The following is a 23,795-nucleotide window of genomic DNA, read 5'->3' as shown; positions in this document are numbered from 1 at the left end:
TACTTCAAATTTGAAATTCAAATTTCAAGGCTATGGTAAAACTTACTGAAATTTTTACTAGTATTAGTCTACGGATTCTGTTGTTATTGGTAGCCAGATTGGTTAGCAATTGGTTAGCAATGCTATTGTTTAATTTTAAAGTTTAGGTGGGAGATGGAAACAACAGTAGAAAAGGTTCTTTTAATGACTTTTGAAATTTGCAAGTTCTAGAACCAAAATAAAAGGTGCCTTATGACCTCAGAGTATTGATATATCTAACCATATTGTGTTAACAGAATAATTGAGAATCAAGCCAGAGATGTATGAAGTACAAACTGCCAGCATCTTTTTTGTGTCCCTAGAACACAACTAGGAGGCTGGCAAAATGTTTGAACATGTTTAACAGTCATAAAAAAATAAAGAATAAAATATTTAAAGAAAAATGTCTCTGCCCATTTTTCAAGTAGCTCACCACCCCCCAGCAAGCCATGTGACACTCAGTGCACTCAAATTAATGGAAGTTACATACCCCTGGATTAGTAACTTATATGTGCATTGAAAATTCAAAAGTCATAAGGCCAATTATTAATCAGTCATAATCAAACACTACAAACTTTATTCTCACATTTGTATTTAAAAGGAGATTAATTGTACTACAGGAGTTTTGCTCCTCATAAAACAAAAGTGTATTTTCTATCTAGAACATTTTAAGATATCTAAATCCAATCTAGGAAATCTGCAATATGGCATATCAGTTGTTCTGGGGATTTTCTAGATACTGTTTTGAGCCAGAGGCAGAAATGTAACTATATGCAGAAGTGGAACAAATTTTTGGATTTATTATGAATTTCTTCTCTTTAATCATGCACAGTATGAAAAACTAGGGGAAAAAAACCTAGTACTTCAAATGTTATATAAGAAAAAAAATGATTCTGGTCAAGAAAATGGAACATCAGTTACTTAATCCAAATAGAAATCACTGACTTTCTGTATGAATACATACAAGCTGACCAATTAGTTACTCCTGCTAAGAATTAAATCACTGCCTAAATTTTCTGCTTGATAAGTGCCTTTGTTTACTCACCGGACATAGCAGTCTCTGTTCAAGACAAAGAAATGTAACTTTCTCCCATTCCTTTGCCTGCTACGATTAAGCAGCAGAGCCTATTACTTTAGCAGGACATAATAAAGAAGTCTCATGAGAAACGTTTTACAGCTCAAGCAGTGAAAATTTTTGAAGAGTTTTGAAAACTAAGTTGTGCTCTTGACTTTGATCTAAATTTATTTCCTTGGAAAAAATTAAAGTGACTGTCCTATCACTACAAGCCCTGGTTATTTCTCACTGAACTCAGCTTGAATAGAACTTTTCATGAACTGCCTTTCGGCACAGTACTTATGAACTTCTGAACCACTAGGGAGAACAGATGTAGAGTTAGCAATGAGAGTCTGCATTTCAATCTCCTTTTTGACTACTTTGCATTTTGTATACAGCATGTCTCCTACTGGATAGATTGATACTCTCAGGGCTTTCATCCCTTCCTTCACCACTCACTTCTTCTGTCTCTGACCTTTGCAGTTCAGATTTTTACTTAAGTGATTTTTTTTCTCCACAAATGGAGAAGAGCACAGAATAGGCTCTTAGCTGTTAGAAAGATTTAAGTAATTCAAGGGTTACTTTCATGCAAACATCAGCCTCAAGAAAGATTTATTTAAAAATGGATACTTTTCTAAAACTTTAAAACTTATGCTCCTAATTTTAATGGTTTTCTCTATATGGCTCTCTTATGATAATATTATTTTATTTACATTAACAGGTATTTGGGCTAAGAAGCACTATCTTAGTAACCCAAAAATCTATATTTGTATGTAATGTTTTATTTGATAGCTTAAAGAATTCTCTTACCTGTTTCCCATCCAGTGTGTAAAGACGCTTAACTACTCCTGAATCAAGCTTGATGGCGTCAGTAATATCAGTGAGAACCTGCTCAAATGAATGTGCTGTTTTTTTGTTAAGAAGAATCCGTACTGCTTTGCGTGGCTTCACACCACTCCTGATTATTGTGACCAGTTTAGGTCTAATGAAATCCTTATTCTCCTTTGAATCTGAAGGGCTTCCTTTGGCCGTGGCTAGAGAGGGCACTGAACGGGAAGTTGAGGTGGTCTTAACATTTACAGACCAATTAGGATTTACATTCTTTGTGTACTCCAGCTTCTTAAAAGGCTCTATTGAACCACACACATAGCTCTCTCCTAAAAAAAAGAGACAAAAGGATGGGTGGGTAGAAAAAAGTACAAATCATTAATTCAGGCATATACAGTTCTTTCTATAATCATTCAAGTCACTTCCTAAAGATTCTCTTCAATGACAGTAAAGACATGCTACTACTCCAAGGTCTTTAGTTGTCAGATTTGGGGAAAAATGGTCTAGCTTGCACAGTGTGCTACACTTTGCCTTTACTGAATAAACCACAGTTGTCATATTCATACAACTCTTAAGCCAAAATGCAATAGACCATATAATGGCTTAGTCTGTTGCATTAATTCAGTCATCTAGAAAAGTTAGACATTTTGAAAAAGAAAATGCAGAGATCACAATAGTCAAAAGCGATGGAATCTCACTATTTGTGGGCAGAAAATCCTAAAAATACTTTACAGATCATATTGTCAGGTGCAAACAGCCAGGCTCATGGCTAAAGAGTTCAACTAGCTGTTTCCTGCTCAAACTTATAATACAGGAATTTTCTCAGACTGACAGTTTGCACCTAGGTAAGACTAGAAAAGGCTCAACAACATTCAAGGGGAATTAGACATTGCCCTCTTGTGCCCATGTAGGGAATCCAGACTAATTCCCCATTTGACTCCTTCCTCTGACTCAACCAGTCTCTCTCCTACAAATATATATATATGCAGCTCCAAAAAAGAAATTCTAACATTTCTAACATTTGTCTGACAGGAGGCAAATTGGAGGCAGATAGATAAAAAGACTGGAGCTACTGTTATTTCTTCTAATTTCTGTTGTAGAATTGCCTACAACATTTGACAAAGAAAATTAATCTGCTTAGGAAATACATTGTTTAAGAAAGAAAGTTTTAGCCCCAATACATTTACAAGGAAACAGATATTTAGCAGCTCTATTTCTGTAGTAGAATATGAAGGTTCTTTTTAAAGCAGTTTGTTCTAGAAAAAAAATATAGTATATCTTAAGGGTCAAAAGACAAAGCACAGTAATGATTTGCAAATGATTAAGCAGGACATATTCTCTTTAATCTACATTGCCATGTAATATTTTTAGTATCAACCACAAGGTCAAAAACCACAAAGTGTTCTGTCCTTGTATTCTGTTCCAAACTTCATTAATGTTCAAGCATTTTTTGGGGGGTAAAAATGTTTCCTAAATGATGTGGTATTGATACCCTGCAGTGTTCTTCAAAGCAATTAAATTGCCTGATAATGAACGTCTTATTTTATCCCACTAAAAAATGAAATTATCACTAGATTATATTGACAATAAAATGGCTGAATTTAAGCTTCTTTTCAACACTTCTCAAAGTCTCTAAAAGAAAAGTTTATTTTTAATATTTGCTTTTATTATTAGTGCTCAAGTAACCAAATCACCGTAGATTCCTAAAATCCAACAATTGTCCTAATTCAGGAGCAACATCCTACATATAGAATTAAGATTCTTCAGCAGTATATGATCAATCAGCTGCAGAAAGAATCAGCCATTGGTTTTAAAACAGATATACAGTGGGGCAAAGAAGTATTTAGTCAGCCACCAATAGTGCAAGTTCTCCACTTAAAAAGATGAGAGAGGCCTGTAATTGTCATCATAGATAGACCTCAACTATGAGAGACAAAGTGAGAAAACAAATCCAGACAATCACATTGTCTGATTTGGAAAGAATTATCCCCTCCCAACTTTCATGTAAACATTGAACAAAATGCACCTATACAGGATCTTCATTGGGGGACTGCACTTTTTAGGAATAGGAAGGATAGTTTATTCCACTGCTTGTCAGTCATATGGATTTATAGTACTGCTCTTTCCTTAATTTAATGGTACTCAAATAGAAGTCACCGGAAATTAAAGGTGAGGAGACAGAATCAAAAGCTTTCTTAAAAACATGATCAGAGGTCACAACTTGTTCTAGATTTTCCTCTTTTGTTTTGCCTGCAGAAGTTAAAAGACAGCAGTCATGGTACTGCAAAGTTTGAGAAATCCTGGAAAATAGGAGCAAAATGCACATATTAGAATTTGCAGCATGTAGGTTTCCACCTCCAATCAAGATAAAATTAATGTTCAGTAAAAACACACAATCATCTAAGCTAAAATCCCAAACAAATAAGAATTAAATTGAAGATAAAACAATGTCAAAAATATATAGGAAACAGTTAATTATGAATTATCAATAATTATCTTATGATAATTCTACGTTCTATTTACTAATAACAAAATATTTAACATAAAAGATAAATATATATATTAATATGTTGGATGTACATTTCATACAGGCTACAAATATTATACAATGAATATAATATTTTAAAAGCTGAAAATTTGTTGAAGGAGGGGGATCTTGGAATCCTATTAGACAATCACTTACATAAGAGCCAGCAGTGTGCTACAGCCACCAAAAAAGCCAATGTCCTAGGCTGCATAAACAGAGGGATATAATGAAGATCATGTGAAATATTAGCATTACTTTATAAGGCCTTGGTAAGACCACACTTGGGATCCTGCATCCAGTTCTGGTCACCACAATATTTAAAAAGAGACTCTGAAGAGAGTGCAGAGAAGAACAAAGATGATTAGGGGCTTGGAGGCTAACACATATGAAGAACAGTTGCAGGAATTGAATATGTCTTGTCTAGTAAAAAAGAAGGACTAGAGGTGACATGATATTCCAATATTTGAGGGGCTGCCACAAAGAAGAGAGAGTCTACTTGCTTTCCAAAGCAGCAGAAGGCAAGACAAGAACCAATGGATGGAAACTAATCAAGGAGAGAAGCAATCTAGAACTCCTCAATGTCAGGGGAAATTTCCTGACAATGAGAACAATCAACCAGTAGAACAGCTTGCCTTCAAAAGTAGTGGTTGCTCTGTTACTGGAGGCTTTTAAGAAAAGACATTTGTCTGAAATGGTATAGAGTCTCCTGCTTGAGCAGGGGGTTGGACTCCTAGAAGACTTCTAAGGCCCTTCTAACTCTGATGATGGTCTATGTTCTCTGTATATACATAGAATAAATAATCCTTGAATAGATTTAATATTTAGCAGAAAATGTTCTTTAAATCACAATATACTTAATTGATATGTAACATTAACTCTTCAATCACTTTTTTTTGCATATTTAAAAGATTAACACTGAAAAAGTTAACAAAACTTTGGCAGGGAAAAAAAGCAAAAGAGAGTGACCTAAAACTCTGTGTTTAAGTGATCAGGGACAAAAGGTAATGTCCTAAAAAGTTGCTGACAAAAAAAGGGTGTGTTGTGAGAGACATTATGCTGTGAGTAATCTGAATAATAATAGGAGCAATAAATGGCAGCCAGTATCCAAGACAAGCTCACAACACAAATAAGCAGGGAAGGGTAATAGCAGTCTTCCAGTTGGGGGGGGGGTGTCAGTGCTTACCCATTTTTAGCTCTAAGTAAACAATGTATATTTAGCTAATCTGAGAATGTAATAAACAAAAATAAACTCTTGCCTGCTTAAATAGTGGTTAACAGAGCTTGAGGATGGATGGAGGGATGGATGGAGAGATGAAGAGAGAGAGAGAGAGAGACAGAGACAGACAGAGACAGAGGATACTATACAAGAGAACAGAGTATTTACAACTAGTCTTCAAGAAGGCAAAAAAGAAAACACAATAATGAAGATTCACTATTATAAAGAACTAATGTATATTAGCCAGATCTACCAGCTCATGCAGATTATTGGCTGATACAATCATGGATTAAGGATGTAACAAAACTATTTCCAATACCTATTAAATCCATTGTTAATTACCACCTCCTGCTAATCTCAGTGGAAACCAATGATACTGCTGACAACAGTTACAACATATATCATTTGAAAATTAGGAAGTTCTAAAATCTTGATGTTTTTATTTATTTTTCCAAACCATGGAACAGTATTGCAGAGATAAAGAAATAACACTACGGAAGACAGATTGACTTTAAAAATAAGGTAGACAGGATATTTGGTTTCTGAAAGCAAGGTCTGAATTACAAAAACCATTGGTAGACTGCTGGTAAAAATGTGTTTGGCATTTATTAAATATGGTGAGCTGGATCAGAAGGGCTGAAACTGGATTTGTGAGGTTGGTGACAAAAAATACTAAAGAATCAACCTCAGATACAAGACTGCAGACTAGAAGAAAAGGGAAATACTGTTCTAATAAAACCTCCTGAACCACATGGTGAAAGATCAGAAGGTTCATTGGCTGTGGTTTCAAACCATCCTAAACTTTAAAGTATGTAAAATAAAGGTGAACTTGAATTGTTGGTACAAGAACACAAACATGATTTAATGACAAAGCAGAATTGCATTTAACTGTTGAATATAAGTAACAGAAAATACTTATAGTAAGCGAGTTGTTCCAATGTATCCTGTAGTTTGACTCTAGAAATAAAATCAAGGATGTATTTGAAGCCTATGGATATTACAAATTCATGTTATGCATGATATAATTTTTATCAAAATTTTGCAGAAATGATCTAGTTCAGAGTTGCCTGACTCTAATAACTTCTTGTTTCTCACTCTATCAAACCAATCTAATAATTTCCAAGTCTTGTACAGGGCTTACTGATAATACCTAGTAACTTATTTGGTGTATTGCTAGATCAGTTTGACCCTTCTTTTAAAGAGTAGAATAATAATTACATGCTGAACTCTTTATAGATATTAACCATGAGTTCTATATGTTCAAAAAGGAAAAGAAAAGTTGGGAGCACACCTTTTACAATTGGTTTTTAGAAGGTCAGGAGGTATAAAATCTCAAATGGTGCTTTCCCTATATTTGACTATATTATGAAGTTAGTAGTTTTTGAGTAGCTAGGAAACAATGGAATACTGAAAAAGGTTCCATTGAGAGTGGAGCCAGTGACTGTGTCAGAACAAGGAGGTAGAAAACAAATAAGCTCCTTGGAATTCTTCTCTGGAGCAAGGAGATGACCTGGGACTGCCCACAAGTGATCTATACTGTGGATTCCCATCAGGAGACTGTAAGACAATGGTCTGCTACAGATTTTAGAGCCATAGGGGCCAAAGGAAAGCCATCTTTGCCCAAGCTGCAATTTGGAGCCTTCAAAAGAACAGGGAGTTTGCATATGTTTCTTAATCACTGCTTGAAATTGCTTTTTAGTGAATTTTTGTATATTAGGAATGTTTAAAAAAAGCAAGTTTCATTATACTAGATAAGTTTCCTTCTATCAATGAAAGAGTTTTTATGTAAATTTAAGGAATTTAAAAATTATTATTTCAGAATAAACAGCAAAAGCATGATTAGAACATTGATTTTGGAAAGTTATAAACAGAGTAAAGTACCTTATTTTCAAGAAATAGGATCTCAAAATTAATTACAAGAATCTTTCCTATGGCTTAAAATTTTATAAAAAATAGATAAAGATTTTGAAATGAAGTGTAAAAAACCTTCCCATGGGAAAATGTTAATTAGAAAAAAACCTCTGAATTTGAGCACTTAGAAGGAAACAGAAAATAGTAACTATTGTTAAAGGAAAAGAGACTCACTAATACACATGAAGCAAAATATGGAAGAATTTATGGATACTTGGGAACAATGCACTCAGAACTTATTTTTAAGGCTACCTGCTATCATAAAAATGGGGAATTAAAAATACTACATTACAAGAATTATATGGAAAAAGATACAGGACTGGATTTACAAATGAAACTGGCTGATGTCCTAGTAATTAAAAGGGACATATAAATAACAAATCAGAAGAATGACATAGATGTTTTTCTTACCTTGGATTTACAAAAGATGTGTTAAGCAAATGAAGAGATTTTTTTGAGAAGCGAAAAGAAATCAACTTCGGGACATTTTAAACAGATTAAATATCAAGATTCTTAAAAACAAAAGGAAAGAATAGAAAGTTGACTTATTTGATTAAAGTTAAAATATTTGTGTTGATGTTTCTTGTAGCTCTTAATGTACTTCTGATTAGGGCTGAATGACGAGATTTTAATAGTTTATGAATAAAAGATAAATTATAGGAAGAAGGGATTTTAGTGATAGTATCAGAGAAGATGAAAAGTTATTGAAATTGTTTGTACTTGTCCAGTTGAAAGGCGAAGTCATTTCACTATACATCTTTATTTTTTATTTTTCCTGCATTTTTTTAGTTTGTATTAGTTTATCTCTGTATCTGTAAACTTTTATTAAAATATTATGAAAAAAATGAGGTTAGTACTTTGTGAAAGTAGAACTGAAAATTAATCTAGCAGGACATCTGGATGAGATCTAGATTCTGATATACAGTAAGAATTAACTACAAAAGTGTAGTAGAAACATAATTCCTAAACTGCAGCTACGATAACCTGATGATTTATCAAAGTCTTTGTATCATTTTAAACTGCTTCTAATAGGTCCTAGAAAACCATAGAATTTCTCCAACTAGCACCTATGATTTGCCCTTGCAAGTTCTCTACTAAATGTTCTTTTTTTATCCATACCAGAGCTTTAAACTGTTTTTGCTCCTGTGGATAAAATGTTAATGTAAAGGGATGCCAACTTAGTTTTTATTACTTGTTTTATTAAATTCCCTTTAGCCCTTACATATTCACGATTAAACTAGTATTTTGATGTAATTATTGAAACTCAGGCTTTGCTGTGAAATTGTTAAATGGATCCTGCAAAACTGGATTAATACATTGCTAAAATATTGGAGATAGATTCATTGCCTCTTAGGATATGAGAAGAATTTAGGGAATTATTAGGGAAATCCTTAAGAAAGTATTATTAGTTTTTCATCAAACTGGAAGAAAAATCTAAGTTCAGTCTTGAAACTCTAATCTGAATTGGAGGAAAAGTTGGAGGGAGTTCTTAATAAGCATGTAGATGACAAAAGTGGGTACAGTAACTAATAGCTTAGAAGACATGCAAAAGAAATGGGCTGAAAATAACTAAATGAAATGTAACAGAATCAGATGTAAAGCTCTTGACTTGGGAAACAAATTAAATAGGAACAGTATAGGAAGATGGCTATCTAACTTGCTAATCATTTTTGTGAAAGATCCTGAAATACTAAATGCTTACAAACTGAATATAGTGAAAAAGGACAAATTAAATTTTAGGTTATATAAAAAGAATACTCTTTCCAAATCCCAGAAAATAATAGTTCCACTTTATTTTGCTCTGGTCATTCCATGGAATAGGTTCAGAGAATAACATGAGGATGATTACTGACTAGAATCAAAGTTTCAAGAAGAAAAGTGTAAGAATTTGAAATGTTAAAACTTAAAAAGAGAAGCTTTAAATTAATGGTAACTTTGTTTACTTGTTCAGGAATGATAACTGCCCAAGAAGTATCTAGGGAAAAATGATTTAATTTCCACTCATTAAATATATGAATTTCGATAGAATTTTGTTCAGCCAAACCTGAGAGCTATACAAATCAGAAAGATATTATATGCATTTACTTTGTGATAAAAGTTTTACAAAATCAGTAAGTACTCAGATAAATATAACAGCTTAATGAAACCAAGAACTGGGCAAAAAATGCCATTCAAAGCTATGAAGCAATAGGTCAGTGGTGGCGAACCTATGGCACGGGTGCCAGATGCGGCACTCAGAGGCCTCTCTGTGGGCACGCGTGCCATCGCCCCAGTCCTAGGCCTTCAGCTGGGCTTTATAAAACCGTTTCGCTTTAGGCTTCCACAGCCATGTGCAAAAAAAAAAAAAGGTTCAATCAGTCAATTTCAACTTCTGGCGGGGAAAAAAAGAGATCTTGCAAAGTTGGAATTGATTGAACTTTTTAGTCCCATCCAGTCTGCTGTTACCACTGCAGCCACGCCCACCCAATGGGCCACACCCACCCAATGGGCCATACCCATCCAATGAGCCACACCCACCCGGCACCCAACAATGCATAAGTGGGGTTTGGGTTGCAGTTTGGGCACTTGGCCTCTAAAAGGTTTCACATCACTGCAATATAGAAAGAAGATTCAGTAAGAATATACATGGCATTACTATTTGAATCATGTACAATGCATACTGGTATTAGTAACTGAAATCTCAGATTCAATGCTCAATGAAGTTGTTATAAAACAAACAGAGAATATATCACCTTCCTGAAGTTGATGAATTATAGTCTCCATGAATACATATTAGCATGCCTAATAACAAGGGCTTCTTTATTTATTTTATTTATTTATGGGACTTATATACCGCTTTAAGTGTGAGCACTCTCTAAGCGGTGTACACCAGTAAGCAATGTATATATATATATTTACATTGCCCCCAACAATCTGGGTCCTCATTTTACCTACCCCGGAAGGATGGAAGGCTGAGTCAACCTTGAGCCGATGAGATTTGAACCGCTGACCTGCTGAACACAGTCAGCTAAAGTGGCCTGCAGTACTGCACCCTAACTGCTGCGCCACCTCGGCTCTTGAAGCTAAGGTTAACCGTATCTGGAGCCAGAGGCTTCTGCCTCTATTTTAAAAATATACAAGTAAACAAACAACAATCTTATATCAACTTGGAAATAAGTTCTGCTATTGTTTAAAACTTTATTCCCAACTGCTTTATGTAAGAAGTTTAGAAATTGCTTATGCAATAAGAAAAATCCACAAATAACTTCTGTAAAACCAAAATAGGAGAGGCTTCCTTGTTAAATGTAATTATAGAAACTGCCATACACCCGGTATCTGAATTCACAAGTTAGATATCTTTATGCAGGGCTTTTTTTAAATCATAGAATGCCCAGAACGGAGTTCCGACACCTTGTAGGATAGGCAAGGCGGATTGTATGACGTGTGTGAGTTCCAGCACCTTTTTTTTTCTTTTAGAAAAAAAGCACTGTCTTTATGTTTAAAGAAGAGGAAAATAACATAGGATGTTAAAAAATAACTACCCTGGAAGAATCAACTCTTCTCAAAATGACTGCCACAAAATGGTGGTTTCAGTCATTCACCAGAAGGCAAAGAGCTTGTTTCCTGATCCTTCAAATTATTAATTGTGTGTGTGTGTGTGTGTGTGTAAGCAAGAGAGCATTTTTCCATACAAAGCATTCAGCTGCAACTACACAGCATTTTCATTTTCAAACAGTGTCCATGGGAATTATTTTGAAAATAATAATGTTGAAAGCCAGAGCTTACTTGTGTGGCTGCTACCCATTTATTTATTCCTTTGAAGAAAGAGAAAATCAGGTGGGACAGGAAGCTGAGCCAGTGTTAGATGTGTTCATAAATATCATTTTATGTGGAAAAACTCCTTGCACTATGACTCATTTATTGCTGTTTCCTCCAATAAAGAACAAAATGAGGCCCAAAAGGATAGAGAAGCTGTGCATGTTATACTCATTACCAGGGCTTTTTTTCTCATAGAACGCCCAGAATGGAGTTCCGGTACCTTTTTTGGATGGAACCTTGTAGGGTAGGCAAGGCGAGTGTGAGTTCCGGCACTTTTTTTTTTTTTTTTAGAAAAAAAGCACTATTCATTACTATACCATAATTTCTCTTATATCTGATATAAACACATTAATATTCTTATCAGTGTGACCAAAACAATACCTCCCTCCCCCCCTATTAAGGCAGAAAAGTTCAGCAAGCCTTGGAACCTTTAGGTCTCTTCAATCTTTTCCCAAGTGAAGGAATATTAAAAACAAACAGGAGCAGGATGCTCAGTAACCACAAAAGATTGCTGCTTTGAGACAAAAGGAGGGATGAAATGGAGAATCATAAAGGAGATCATGAACAGAACAATTGAACAATTTACATGGGAAGATTTTGGTGCAAATCTCCCAGGTACCCTTGCTTAAAAACTGACCTTCCACAAGTTGGTCTAAAGTGGCGATCTTCTTTGCTCCATCAATAGTGTAGATGGTTCTCACACCCTGGGGCAGATTAACATTATCAGACAAAGTTCGGGTCAGGTCAGCCAGCAAGGCTTCATAAGATCTAAAGCGATCAGGAGATATGGCATATACAATCCCTTTGAAATATCGGTCCCCATTGCGATAGAAACGGACTTTTTTGGCTTTCTTCTCAGAGCTAAGGGTTTGTAGGGTACGGGTTCGATAGAAACTGCAATGGGCACTATGGGTCGGGCTAGGGAGCCCATTCACCCGTGACCCTCGGCTGTAACGCTGTGCTTTGTCACGCTCATCAAAGTGTTCCAGCTCCATATCTCTCCCAAAGGACATTTTCAGTGATAATCTGGAAAAAGAGAGGAAAGAACAAAGGAGAAGCTTATCAAAATAGCTATAATGAAATAGTTGCTTTATTAAAACAGGCTAGCAAGGACTTTTCAATAATCACAGAATCGCTGAAATTCTTTCAAGAATGCTAGCTAAGAGAACCAGTGGCTAACATTAACTACTTTAATTTTGGGATGGTCTTTTTTTTTCCAGGTATGAGTTAAAGACAACAATTTTCCTTGACTTATTAAATAATCTATTTTCCCCTCCAGACAACCTAATCTTTTCTCCATTACCTTCTATTGGATGACCATATATTAGTATCTGAGATTATTAAATAGGATTTTCAAACCTAACCGAAGGACACAAATTCCTCCTTCTGTTGAGCCAAAGATTTATCCAGCTAATTGATCTGTAACATAATCAATGCACAGATTTAATTCCAGTGATGCAGTGACTAGGTTTCTTCAAGGTAATTATTTCTTTAATAGAAATATTAATAGGTTGACACTTTTTTGGACTTCAAAGTAAACTTTCATAACTGAAAAAGTGAAAGTCATCTAGAAGTTGGTACATCCAGCCCCTGGTGTAGCAAAACATTAAGGTTAGCAACTATATACCACCAGCAAGATGGCAAAAAGGTTAGGACCCTTTTGAGGATGCTCAAAATTTCCCAGTCAGCATGGCTATTGTTGAGAACTATGTGAACTAAAGTCCAAATATCTATAGGGAACAGAGCCTGGGGAATGCTGCCCCATACATTGTGTAGTTTTAAAATGTTACAGTATTAATTCCTATATCACTAATACCCAGAAGTACAATGCAGCTCTTTAAAAAATCAATAAGAATATACATTTCAAAATAATCCATGACACTAGCGTTCCATTCTTTCCTAAGATTTCTTTTAAAATCTGTGTTCTTTTTCCCATCCCATTACACTCCATTTCTACTACACAAATTATTTTCCTTCTCCATTGAAAAGTCTACATTGCCCAATCTATTATGCATGGATAAATTTAGCATCCCAGGCTTCTGCCACTTGATCAGAATAAACATACTGAATTACAGATACTGTTATATAAATCATGACTTTCCTGTTAGTAGTTAGTTAAAATGAATGAGATTTTTCCTATACAAACCCAACTGATAAAGCAAAGTGACTAACATTGTCTACCATCAACTTAATAGAAGTAATCATTTGCTTTCCCTTTACTGTAATTCTATTACACTGGGATTGCATTGAAGCTAAAACATGCCTATTCAAAAATAAATTTCATGAATGAGATTTACTCATTCCCAGAATAGTACGTAATGATGATTAAGGCTTAATATAGATAACCTCTAGAGACATTTTTTAAATTGTCTTAGAGCAGTACAGGTGCTAGGTACATACATCAACTTGGAATGGTTACTAATTCAAAACCCTGATTCTAAGAATATGAAATCCATATCTCTCAATAGGATTGTGCTTCCAATGGAGAATTGGCAACTCTGGAGATTTTCCTGGACTCGCAGTTTCTGACTGAACAAAAGATGGAATGAGTGACAGCACAACCTTTGCCCAGATTCACTAGTTCTTCTAGTTATGGCTAGAACAAAAAATACCTGAGGATAGTTAAACCTTGTCTATCTTCATCATCCTGAGCATGGAGTTCTGTAACTCATTTTGCATGGTGCTAAATTTAAAGACCCATGTACAGACTTCAGCTGATGCAAAATATCCTGACTGGAGAATTGTGGTATTGTCACAAAACACCATTTTTAGAGGAAATTGATTAAATTTGGTTATTACTTATATGTCTTGGAACTGGAGTATCTCTCAAACAATTTCTGCTTACCTAATTTGGATGAACAGAGAGTACCTTCCCCCACTTATCTCCTACGAATAACTTGTCCAAGGTAAAGACAGCTCCAACTTTTATGAGATTTTGCAGATTTGTAAAAACAGTTATTTTAGAGGACCTTTAGTCCATATGATAAAATTTTATCCCCTGGTTTTGGCACAATATTTTTATTATTTTGTGATTCCAATCTCTTGCTACATTAATGTATTACCACTTTTATTTGAACACAGCTTACAATCTTCAGAGTTAAGTATATATCACAATTATATACATAAGCTCCCTATATAGGGAGCTCTCTTTGAGCTCTTGGTCAATCTCATTTAGTAGCTAGGTTCAAACAATACATGAGCCATGATTTATTGAATAAAGCGTAATTGTTTGTCAAAGCTAAACAAACTATATTATGACTTAGCACATTGTATGCCTCAGGATATTATGATCTTATTCTAGCTGAGTGTATCCCTCCTGATTCCAGACAAGAGTCTTCAATATGCAAGGTTTCAGCCTGGGAATTTTTTATGCAAAGCATCACCACCATGACCCTGAACAACAGTGAGAAAATATTGACAAGCAAACATATCCTGCAGCATAGTGCTTCAGCTGTCTAGAATGATTAGTAGGACAAGACTTCAATTCTAAACATATTTACTATGAAAGAAAAAAACTTTTATAAGTATACACATATAATATCAATGTTATTTTGGAAGAAATAGCAACACAATAGCACTTAGACTTATATACCACTCCATAGTGTTTACAGCACTCTCGGATTGGTTTACAGAGTCATCATATTGCCCCCAACAGTCTGGGTCTTCACTTTACTGACTTCAAAAGGATGGAAGACTGAGTCAGCCTTGAGCCAGTCAGGATCAAACTCCTGGCTGTGGCAGAGTTTACCTACAATACTGCATTCTAACCCCTGCATCACCATATCATTTATTTATTTATATCAAATTTAAAAAGGAGCACAGTGGCTTGTGTGGTTAGGATGTTGGATAGGAGATTAGCAAGCCCACGTTTGAGATCCAAGTACTGCTGTGGGATGGGATTGTGCTTCTGCCTTCGCTCAGCTCCTACCAAGGACATAAAAGGAGTCCCCAATTGGGCATCTCCCAGGCAATAGTGAACTCATCAGCTAATCCTTTCAACCCGGAAGCACCTCGATGCTTCTGACATGAGTGCTATGCTATCAAACTTAGAGACCGCCCATCTCACTCATAGAGTGACTCATATCATGCTTATCTGCTTGTATGAATTTTTTTATATCATGCTTATATGAATTTTTCAATCACGTATCTTTCCTTTGTGAATAGAAAAACATTTAAATATTCATGTTATGAAATATGCATATTCAATGTGGCAGTATCATGAAAAGCTTAGAACTCAGTTCTATTCTATGCATAAATTGAGCTTGGATACACTGCAGCCTATTTCTAAATCAACAGGTAGAAAGTGAAGCTAGTAAATACAAAAATAGCACCAAAGATCTGTAATATATACATCTAATTTGAAAGTGGTTTATCATTCTACTTTCCAATCAAAACAAGAAAAAAAATAGCAGAACAAGGCTTCCTACTAATAATTAGGGAACAGTTATATCTGTGATCGGAAAAGGCAGAAAAATAGAACATATTAGGAATTTTAAAATATTTGTCAAAAAAAATCATATTTCAACCACCTCTATTTTCAGGCACTTTATAATTACACTTAAAATTATAGGTTTTCCTATCTTCCACATGTAGAAATTACAATCCAGTCTTACTTTTAACATTAGATGAGAACCCAATTTAAACCCAATCATATACCTTTTTTTCAACCAAACCGGGCATCATACAATAAAAATATAGCAAAAACATACCATTATATAAAATCACAATATCATTCACTTTAGCTTAGCTTTATATAAAGGCAGACACTGGAATTTATAAGCATGACTTAGTGCTGTGTTAAATCAACCAATTGTGACTTTTCCAATGGACTAAACCTACAAAAAATATAAGTAATTTAATATGATGTACAAATTATACCATTTACTTCTCTCATAATAAACACAAGCTGGGTATACAAGGATCTGGATGTGCAGTTATTTGTCATTGTGTACTTCCACAGTCCACTTCTGAAGAGTGAACAAAGCTATCATTGCACCAAACTGACTCTCTTGACAATTATTCCTTGAAAATGTATCAATAGGAATCATGGTAAAGGGGGAAAATTCCCTGTTGCTGATTTCTAATAGCATGAATAGAAAGACAACTTTTAGCCACCTGGATACTTACTCCAGATATTACATTAGAAAAGCATGCGATCTGGAGTTCCTGTTAGATTCATGGCTAGAATCTTTAACTGGCTTTGGTGTATTTGCCAGTTGTAGCCATTCTTAGAGCAGAAGGGACTGAAGACAGTGACTCATGCCTTTGTCATCTTTCAGGCTATGCAGTTTGCTCTATTTGATGATGCTCTTAAAATTTAACCAGAACCTGCAATTGGCACAGAATGCATCTACTTACTTCCTGGCCAATGCTAACTGGTTCAGCAGAATTAACACCTAGTCTACAAGATCTGCACTGATTGTCATTGGGCTTTCAGGCTTAATTCATAGTGCAGGCTGCTATTTATAAGGCTGGTATTCTTGCTGCCTTTGGGATCATCTTTTCTCCAAAGTAGAATCTGTCCACCTTACATTATCTACCTAGGATACAATGCTCTAGGTTCTGTCCTTCAAGAGAAGGATGAGAATTTGTCACTTTTAGGGGCTGCCCTTCCCTGTGAAACAGCTTACACTTTGAGGCAAGGAAGCAATTTAAGACCTTTCTTTTTTGCTGGACTTTGTGTGGTAGGGAGTTTGGGAGAGAGCACCAGACTTTTAATTTTTAAAGATTCTTTTAAAAATATGGGCATCTTTAATATATGACTGTAAATCATCTTGAATCATTTGAGTAGGCTACATATAAATAATTGTAAATATGTTATGGGAGTAGAAAAGTTCCCAAATAGCATGGCCAATGGCTTCCTAGCTTGATGGGACTACTATTCCATAATTGGTATTACTAACTAGGAGTTCTAGATATTATCTGGATATCAGTTTAAAAGGATTGTTTAGGTAAGACAGGGAAATATAGCTTTCCAAATGTTATTAAATCATCATTCCAATGTTCAATCATCACTATGCCAACTAAGCTAGTTCAACATTATTTTGAGGGCTATATATTCTTCATATTTTTAATCATCTTTTTCAGTCTGATTAAAGGAATTCATTAATACAATCGCTACCAATAAACCTAAGATAAAGATACTGTCAAATTCAACTCGACTCCCAGAGATTTCATCCATGCAGTTTTCTTGGCAGCATTGTGAGAATGATTTGCAATTGCCGTCTCAGGCATTTTTCCAACTTTCTAATCTAATGACACTAAAACCTTTAGAGAGAAGAGCAAGGCTGGAGTTACATATACTAACCTATAAACCACAGTTTACAAATCATAATGTCTGGGTTCAAACAAGATGCTATAGCATGGTATGAGTTAATGTACTATGTGAAGTCAGCCAAAGATCATTTAGAAGCCTTGTCCTCTTACAATTGGCAGTTCATGTTGTCTTAATGTGAATGTACTATTATCTTGAATTAGGCAAAGAGCTATACATACTAGTACACTGGGATTCTCTATTTTTAGTTTCAAAAGTAAAACTACAATTTGAAGTCCTATCTAATCAAAGATGATAATGAGATGTAACAATAACTATGACGCAGCAATTGTGTTGTGTCTGGAGACTGAAGGGCCAGGTAAAGCCAAAATCAAACCAAATTTTCAAATTCCAAGGAGAAGATTATATAAAATACATTAGAAAGGCATTACAACTATCATTTCAAGCTATAGTACTGAAAATGTATTCTGCAAAGCAAATAAAACTGAAGATTTGATTTACAGTTTTGAAAAGATCCTAAAAGTTATAGGGGGAATCTTCTCTTTAGTATGAATCATATCATTCAAAAGGATCTCCTAAAATGGAATCAAGATACCATTCTACCACAGCACACCTATTCATTCCTCAAATTCTGTGCATCACACAAGAAGACAAGTAACAATCCCTAATGTTCTTAAACCAGAGTAGAACCAAAGATTTAGACAAATTTAATCCCAATAATAGCATTTAAAGCCAACAAGGTTTTTTTTTAAAAAAAATTCATGTGATTTATCAGTCTTTATACTGATCACAGGTTACTGAACACACCCTGTAGTGTCTGGTAGCACCATTCACACTACATACATCTATTACAGATTTCACACCCTGCAAATGTGGGTGGTGATTTCATAAATCTATCAAATGCAAACCCAAATATATGACACAGATCAGCAACAAATCATTCAGAGGCACTGAACAATAGACAGACATATCTTCATTTATATAATAGGATTTTTCTTTTATTTAAGGCACCCTTTAAAATGTGGCGCAAAGGCTTTAAATATAGACTAGGAAGACACGTGGACCTAGATTCAGGGAAAGATAATACATTTTCTGGCCAATTAATTGGAGAAGAAAAGAATTATTTTTGCACTTTTTTTAAAAAAAAAGTGTCATTATTTGCCACCATGTTACCAGATGGGACACGTTTTCCTTGTTTCTGCCCATTTCTAAAACATGCTGCAGCTATCCATGCCTAGCTTAAGTCTCCTGTCAAGCTTCAGATAGGTGCAGACACATTTTCCAGCTGAATATCTTCTACAGTATCCATTACTAGATGAAGCAGTTTAAAATTAAGATTCAACCCCTTTGCTTTCCACAGGAACGATCCACACAATGACATCTTCCCTCGTTGACCCTGAGAAAACCACCACCACTACCTCCATCTCTCTGCTTTAAACCAACCAACCTAAAATGGTGCTAAAATTATACAGCACGACCTCCACGCTGTGGGAGGCAGGGGGAAAGAGCCCCCTCAGCAACCTCCTCCAAGCCTCATTCTTCCAAGACACGCATCCTTAAACAATGGGGACAGGTATGTGAAACACCCCCGCTCGTTTTCCACACCAAGCCTCTGCCTGCGTTACGAGCATGCAGCTAAGGTGGAAGGGAACCCGAGCCAATTCTGGCTGCCTTTTGCTATGAATGGGGCGGGGAACAGCTTTGAAACTATCGCAAACGCTTACCTGTGCCTTGAAAATTTCAAGTCGTGGTCTCCCCGCGACTGCAAGCAATTGGACTTGTTTGCTGCAAAGGGGGTGGGTACCTCAAAAGACAAAGCCCAGCTTCCACTACCACCAGCAGTCCTATGGTACCCGACTACTTAGCTTGGCAAGTGCGGCTGCCTAGGGAAGGCTTAACTGGCTTTGGCTTTGTTGTGCGGCTCCGCCTGTCTCCTTTCTCCGCCGGCTGAATTTGCTGCTGAGCTTTTCCTACAGCTGCTTCGCCTTTCTTCTGCCGCTGATGGGAGCGATTTGCATTAGCCCGTCCCTTCCGAAATGCGGTTCTTCACACCAGGCTGGGCAAATCTAGCACGCTGTATCTGCCAGAGGGCGGTGCCTGCGCCTCCGCCCTTATTCCCCCCCCCCTCCGCTTCTCTTCGGGAGGAAATGTTAGAGACCCCGAGGAACCGGGATCACAGCAAGCGTTTTCCCCACCTGCTTTCCACCCAGTTGGGCCCTCTGCATCATAACCTGGTTCCTGTTCGTTTGGAAGTGGTTCCATTTAAATAATAGGTCTTACTGCTAAGTAAGTAGGCATAGGAGTAAGCTATATTCTTACTTGAGACGTTAACCCATGGTTAGTTTAATCATAGTTTACCCACCTTTCTAGGTTTGCATGAGACATGGAACCAAGAACCACAGGGCTGGGTTAGAAAGCATGCTAAGCTGTCACATACTTGCCTAGTTTGTGGTTCATTATGCCGTGCAAAGATACTGTTTTACTACCGTAACTGGGCCATGATTTATGCATCCTTCACTTGCTAGTTTCCATGTTACAGAATACCAGCCTGCTTCAAAATACAGAGAACAGTTAGGAAAGAGGGCAATCTATCCAACAAGTATTGGGGTTCTCTACTTTATTTCATGGTTTGTGACATCTAGGGAGAATGAAGACTCAAAGTGGGTAAATTCTCTGAATTAAATAATAATTGTGTAATCTTTGAATAGCTCCCAACCTGTTCCAGTAAGATTAAAGTGAATGATAAAGGCAAGACTCCATTGTCAAGTTTGACTCGTAAAGTCTACATGGCTATATCTATGAGTTTCATTTTTGCAAAAATATGGAAGTGTTTGCCATGTCTTCAAGGACTTTTTTGGATACACTGCCATAGTCTAAACCATAGACTTTTATGTGTGACTTTTTCTTAAAAGGAGCACTGGGGCAAGGATTCTAGTCTACAGATAGTGATGCCTAGCTTGTCCTTTCTGCTGATACAATTTAAATAAAAACCCAAGTTACCAATTTCTCCCTTATTCCTTATATACACATTCAACACAAGTCAAGTTAAAGACCTAACAATATTGTATGTATGTACTTTCCTTTAGAGTTTGTGTCTTGTTAATTATTGTGTGCCAACCAAGCCTACGTGACTATTTCAACATTCAGTGTATTGTTCAAACCCTGACGATAGGTTAATTCACTATCCATGTTTATGTTCTCTGAATGCAGCCACTGGGGTCTTCCTGCTTTCTCCTATCAAGATGCTCTGCAGTCATTTTATTTATTTATTTATTTATTTTATCTATTTATTTATTTATTTATTTATTTATGAGACTTATATACCGCTTTAAGTGCAAGCACTCTCTTTAAGTACACCAGTAAGCAATGTATATATATATTTACATTGCCCCCAACAATCTGGGTCCTCATTTTACCTACCCCGGAAGGATGGAAGGCTGAGTCAACCTTGAGCCGGTGAAATTTGAACCGCTGACCTACTGAACACAGTCAGCTAAAGTGGCCTGCAGCACTGCACTCTAACTGCTGCGCCCCTTCAGTGGCTTTCTCTAGTCCTCTATAATAATGGGAGTATAATAGGAGTAGGGAATGGGTTCTGCTCCTCAGTTACGGCCCTTTAAATGTTGTTGTGGATGCTTGTGGAAAGTCACCCCCCCCCCCCGAGAAGGAAATATTTTAGGGAATATTAAAAAGGCAGAATATTATATTTCCTCAAAGGATCTTAAAGGCGGAAAAGTAGGCCCAGTTATTCTTAATAGCCCCAAGCAGAAACTAAGCAAGCTATCTGTAGAAATACAGATTTGATAATCCCATTCAGAAAAAATGAGGACCCATTCATGAGTAAATACTACCTGCAGAAGCCCATTCAAGACAGGATCTTTCAAAAATCCCTTGGAGCTAACAACAGCAGAGTGATAAAATTAGAACCAGCAACCCCTCACCCAAAAATCCAACACAGGACATAGTCATCAGCCCCAGCCCCAGAGAAGCAGGACATGACCTTTACGGCAGCGGTTCTCAACCTGTGGGTTGTGACCCTTTTGGGGGTCGAATGATGCTTTCACAGGGGTCGTCTAAGACCATTGGAAAACACATATTTCTAATGGTCTTTGGAACTGAGACACCGCTCCTCTATCCGGCCACCGCCGCCACCGCCCTCCTCCTCCACCTCCAGGGCGCCCTTCTCCTCCAACAGCGCCTGCTCCTGCTGCCACAGCGCCATCGCGCATGCCCCCAACACCACCCCGGGCTGGCTCAGCTGCGTGGGCGGCCAGGCTGAGCCGAGCCGGGTCTGGTGCTGCCGCTGGGTTGCTCCGCCACTGCTGCTGTCTGAGCTGAGCTGCAGTGCCGAGCCAATCCTCACACCTCCTGGTTGCCTGGCCCTCCGCGCCGTGCCGGAGTTTCCCCCGCGCCACCCGGCCTGCCTCCCTCACCATCAGAGGCCACCTCGTCCCTCTGGCGCCCGGCGTGGCCCTAGGGCTGGCATGCAGGAGCGTCTCCTTCCCGGCTCGCCAGGCTCCGGGCCTCAGAAGCAGCCAAGTGGCAGGGAAGAGGGAGAGGTGGTGGCGATGCCCGTATGTGCATCGGAGGCCAGCCGGTTGGGCTGGGAGGGGAGAAGTGGCACCTTCCGAGCAGGAGATGGCGCTCTGGCCGCACCCCTCGTGTGCGACAAGTTGGGGAAGCATCGTGGCGGTGAAGGGCTGCACAGCGTGGAAAGGGGCTCCCACGACCCCGCTGCTGCAATGGTGCTCAGGAGGCTGGAGGGGAGGGCAGGTCCCAGGGGGGCGGCTGGGAGAGGGCAAGAAGTGCCGGGATGAGGATGGGGGGCTCCATGTTGGCGGGCGCAAGAGGGCGGCCGGTAGCTCCGAGGTGCACAGATCCTCCGCATGGCTTCCGAGGCCCCGGGGGTGCCACCACTTGGCTCTCCGCCAGGCTCTCTGCCAGACTACCATCTCCAGCAGCCCTAAAAAGCACTGTGGAAGGGTGGGAATGCTGGGAGTTGCAGTTCATTCTGGGAAAACATGACTCTCCAAAGATCAATCCTTCCTTCCTTCCCTCCTTCCTCCCTTCCATCCATCTCCTTCCCTTCCCCTTCAATCTTCCTTCCTTCCTTCTATCTCCATCTCCATCCCTTCCCCTTCAATCTCTCTCCTTCCTTCCTTTCCCCTTCAATCTTCCTTCTCCATCTCCTTCCTTTCCCCTTCAATCTTCCTTCCTTCCATCCATCTCCATCTCCATCCCTTCCCCTTCAATCTTTCTTTCCTTCCTTCTTTTCCCCCTCAATCTCCTTCCTTCTCCATCTCCTTCCTTCCCCCTTCAATCTTCCTTCCTTCCTTCCCCTTCCCTCCTTCCCAACATTTTTGAGCAAGGAAGAGTAAGCTTCTCCAGCAAGCATTGCTATATTGTTTTTATGATTAATCACTATGCTTTAATTATGTTCAATTCGTAACAATGAAAATACACCCTGCTATCAGATATTTACATTACGATTCATAACAGTAGCAAAATTAGTTATGAAATAGCAACGAAAATAATTTTATGGTTGGGTGTCACCACAACATGAGGAACTGTATTAAAGGGTCACGGCATTAGGAAAGTTGAGAACCACTGCTTTAGGGCATAATAGGATTAACCAACCACCATTAGAATACCAAAAGGGCACATTGAATCTCAGGTCAAAGTTCATTGCACAGGAACAGGAACGTCAAACAGGAACAACTGCAAACACAAAAGTCCAAGAAGGTATAAAAACCCACCACTCCCAGTTCCATTTTGTCAGTCAACCCAGAATCATATGCTGTGTCACTGAAGTTTCTGGCAACTCAGTAAACTGGACCTTCTTTCCTAAAGCAACCTCCATTTTCTTACTCCCAGCTTGGACTGGACCTGAAGATTTTTCTGTCAACATGCCAATAATAAAAATTACAGTCCAAGCATAGTATGTATTCAGAGTTTGGCTGGGAAAAAATCTTTTCTGTTGCCTTCTAATCCTACCCAGGAGTCATTGTGGCCAGTTTGAACTCTTGGAGTCTGGGAAGATCTAGAATTGAGGTATCTGGGAAAGGAGGATAACAAAAGCAGTAGTGCGTGGTTGCGTGTAAACTCCACCCCTTTTGTATTTGCAAAGAGGCAGAACTTACAGAGTAATGCTATGCTGCTGGTTTACATT

General features: G+C 37.6%; 1 protein-coding gene across 3 annotated transcripts in view; it reads right to left on the bottom strand.

Annotated features, from left to right (window-relative positions):
* Positions 1–19,714, bottom strand: part of DCLK1 (doublecortin like kinase 1) — a 184,558-nt gene extending 164,844 nt beyond the window's left edge. The window contains exons 1-3 of one of the 3 annotated variants that reach the window (XM_039327307.1): positions 19,351–19,714; positions 11,990–12,378; positions 1,883–2,229 (exon numbers count right to left, since the gene is read on the bottom strand). In XM_039327307.1, coding sequence (XP_039183241.1) covers positions 1,883–2,229; positions 11,990–12,365 — 723 coding nt within the window. In that variant the 5' untranslated portion in view covers positions 12,366–12,378; positions 19,351–19,714. The remainder of the gene's footprint in view (positions 1–1,882; positions 2,230–11,989; positions 12,379–19,350) is intronic. The other 2 variants (XM_039327305.1, XM_039327304.1) reach the window with 2 other exon arrangements.
* Positions 19,715–23,795: the final 4,081 nt, after the last annotated feature.

The sequence above is a fragment of the Crotalus tigris genome, unplaced genomic scaffold (genome assembly GCF_016545835.1).
Source record: "Crotalus tigris isolate CLP2741 ecotype Arizona unplaced genomic scaffold, ASM1654583v1 scf7180000024359.8030256, whole genome shotgun sequence".
Lineage (NCBI taxonomy): Eukaryota > Metazoa > Chordata > Lepidosauria > Squamata > Viperidae > Crotalus > Crotalus tigris.
The sequence above is the reverse complement of the archived record's forward strand: the minus strand, read 5'-3'. Positions and strand labels throughout refer to the sequence as shown.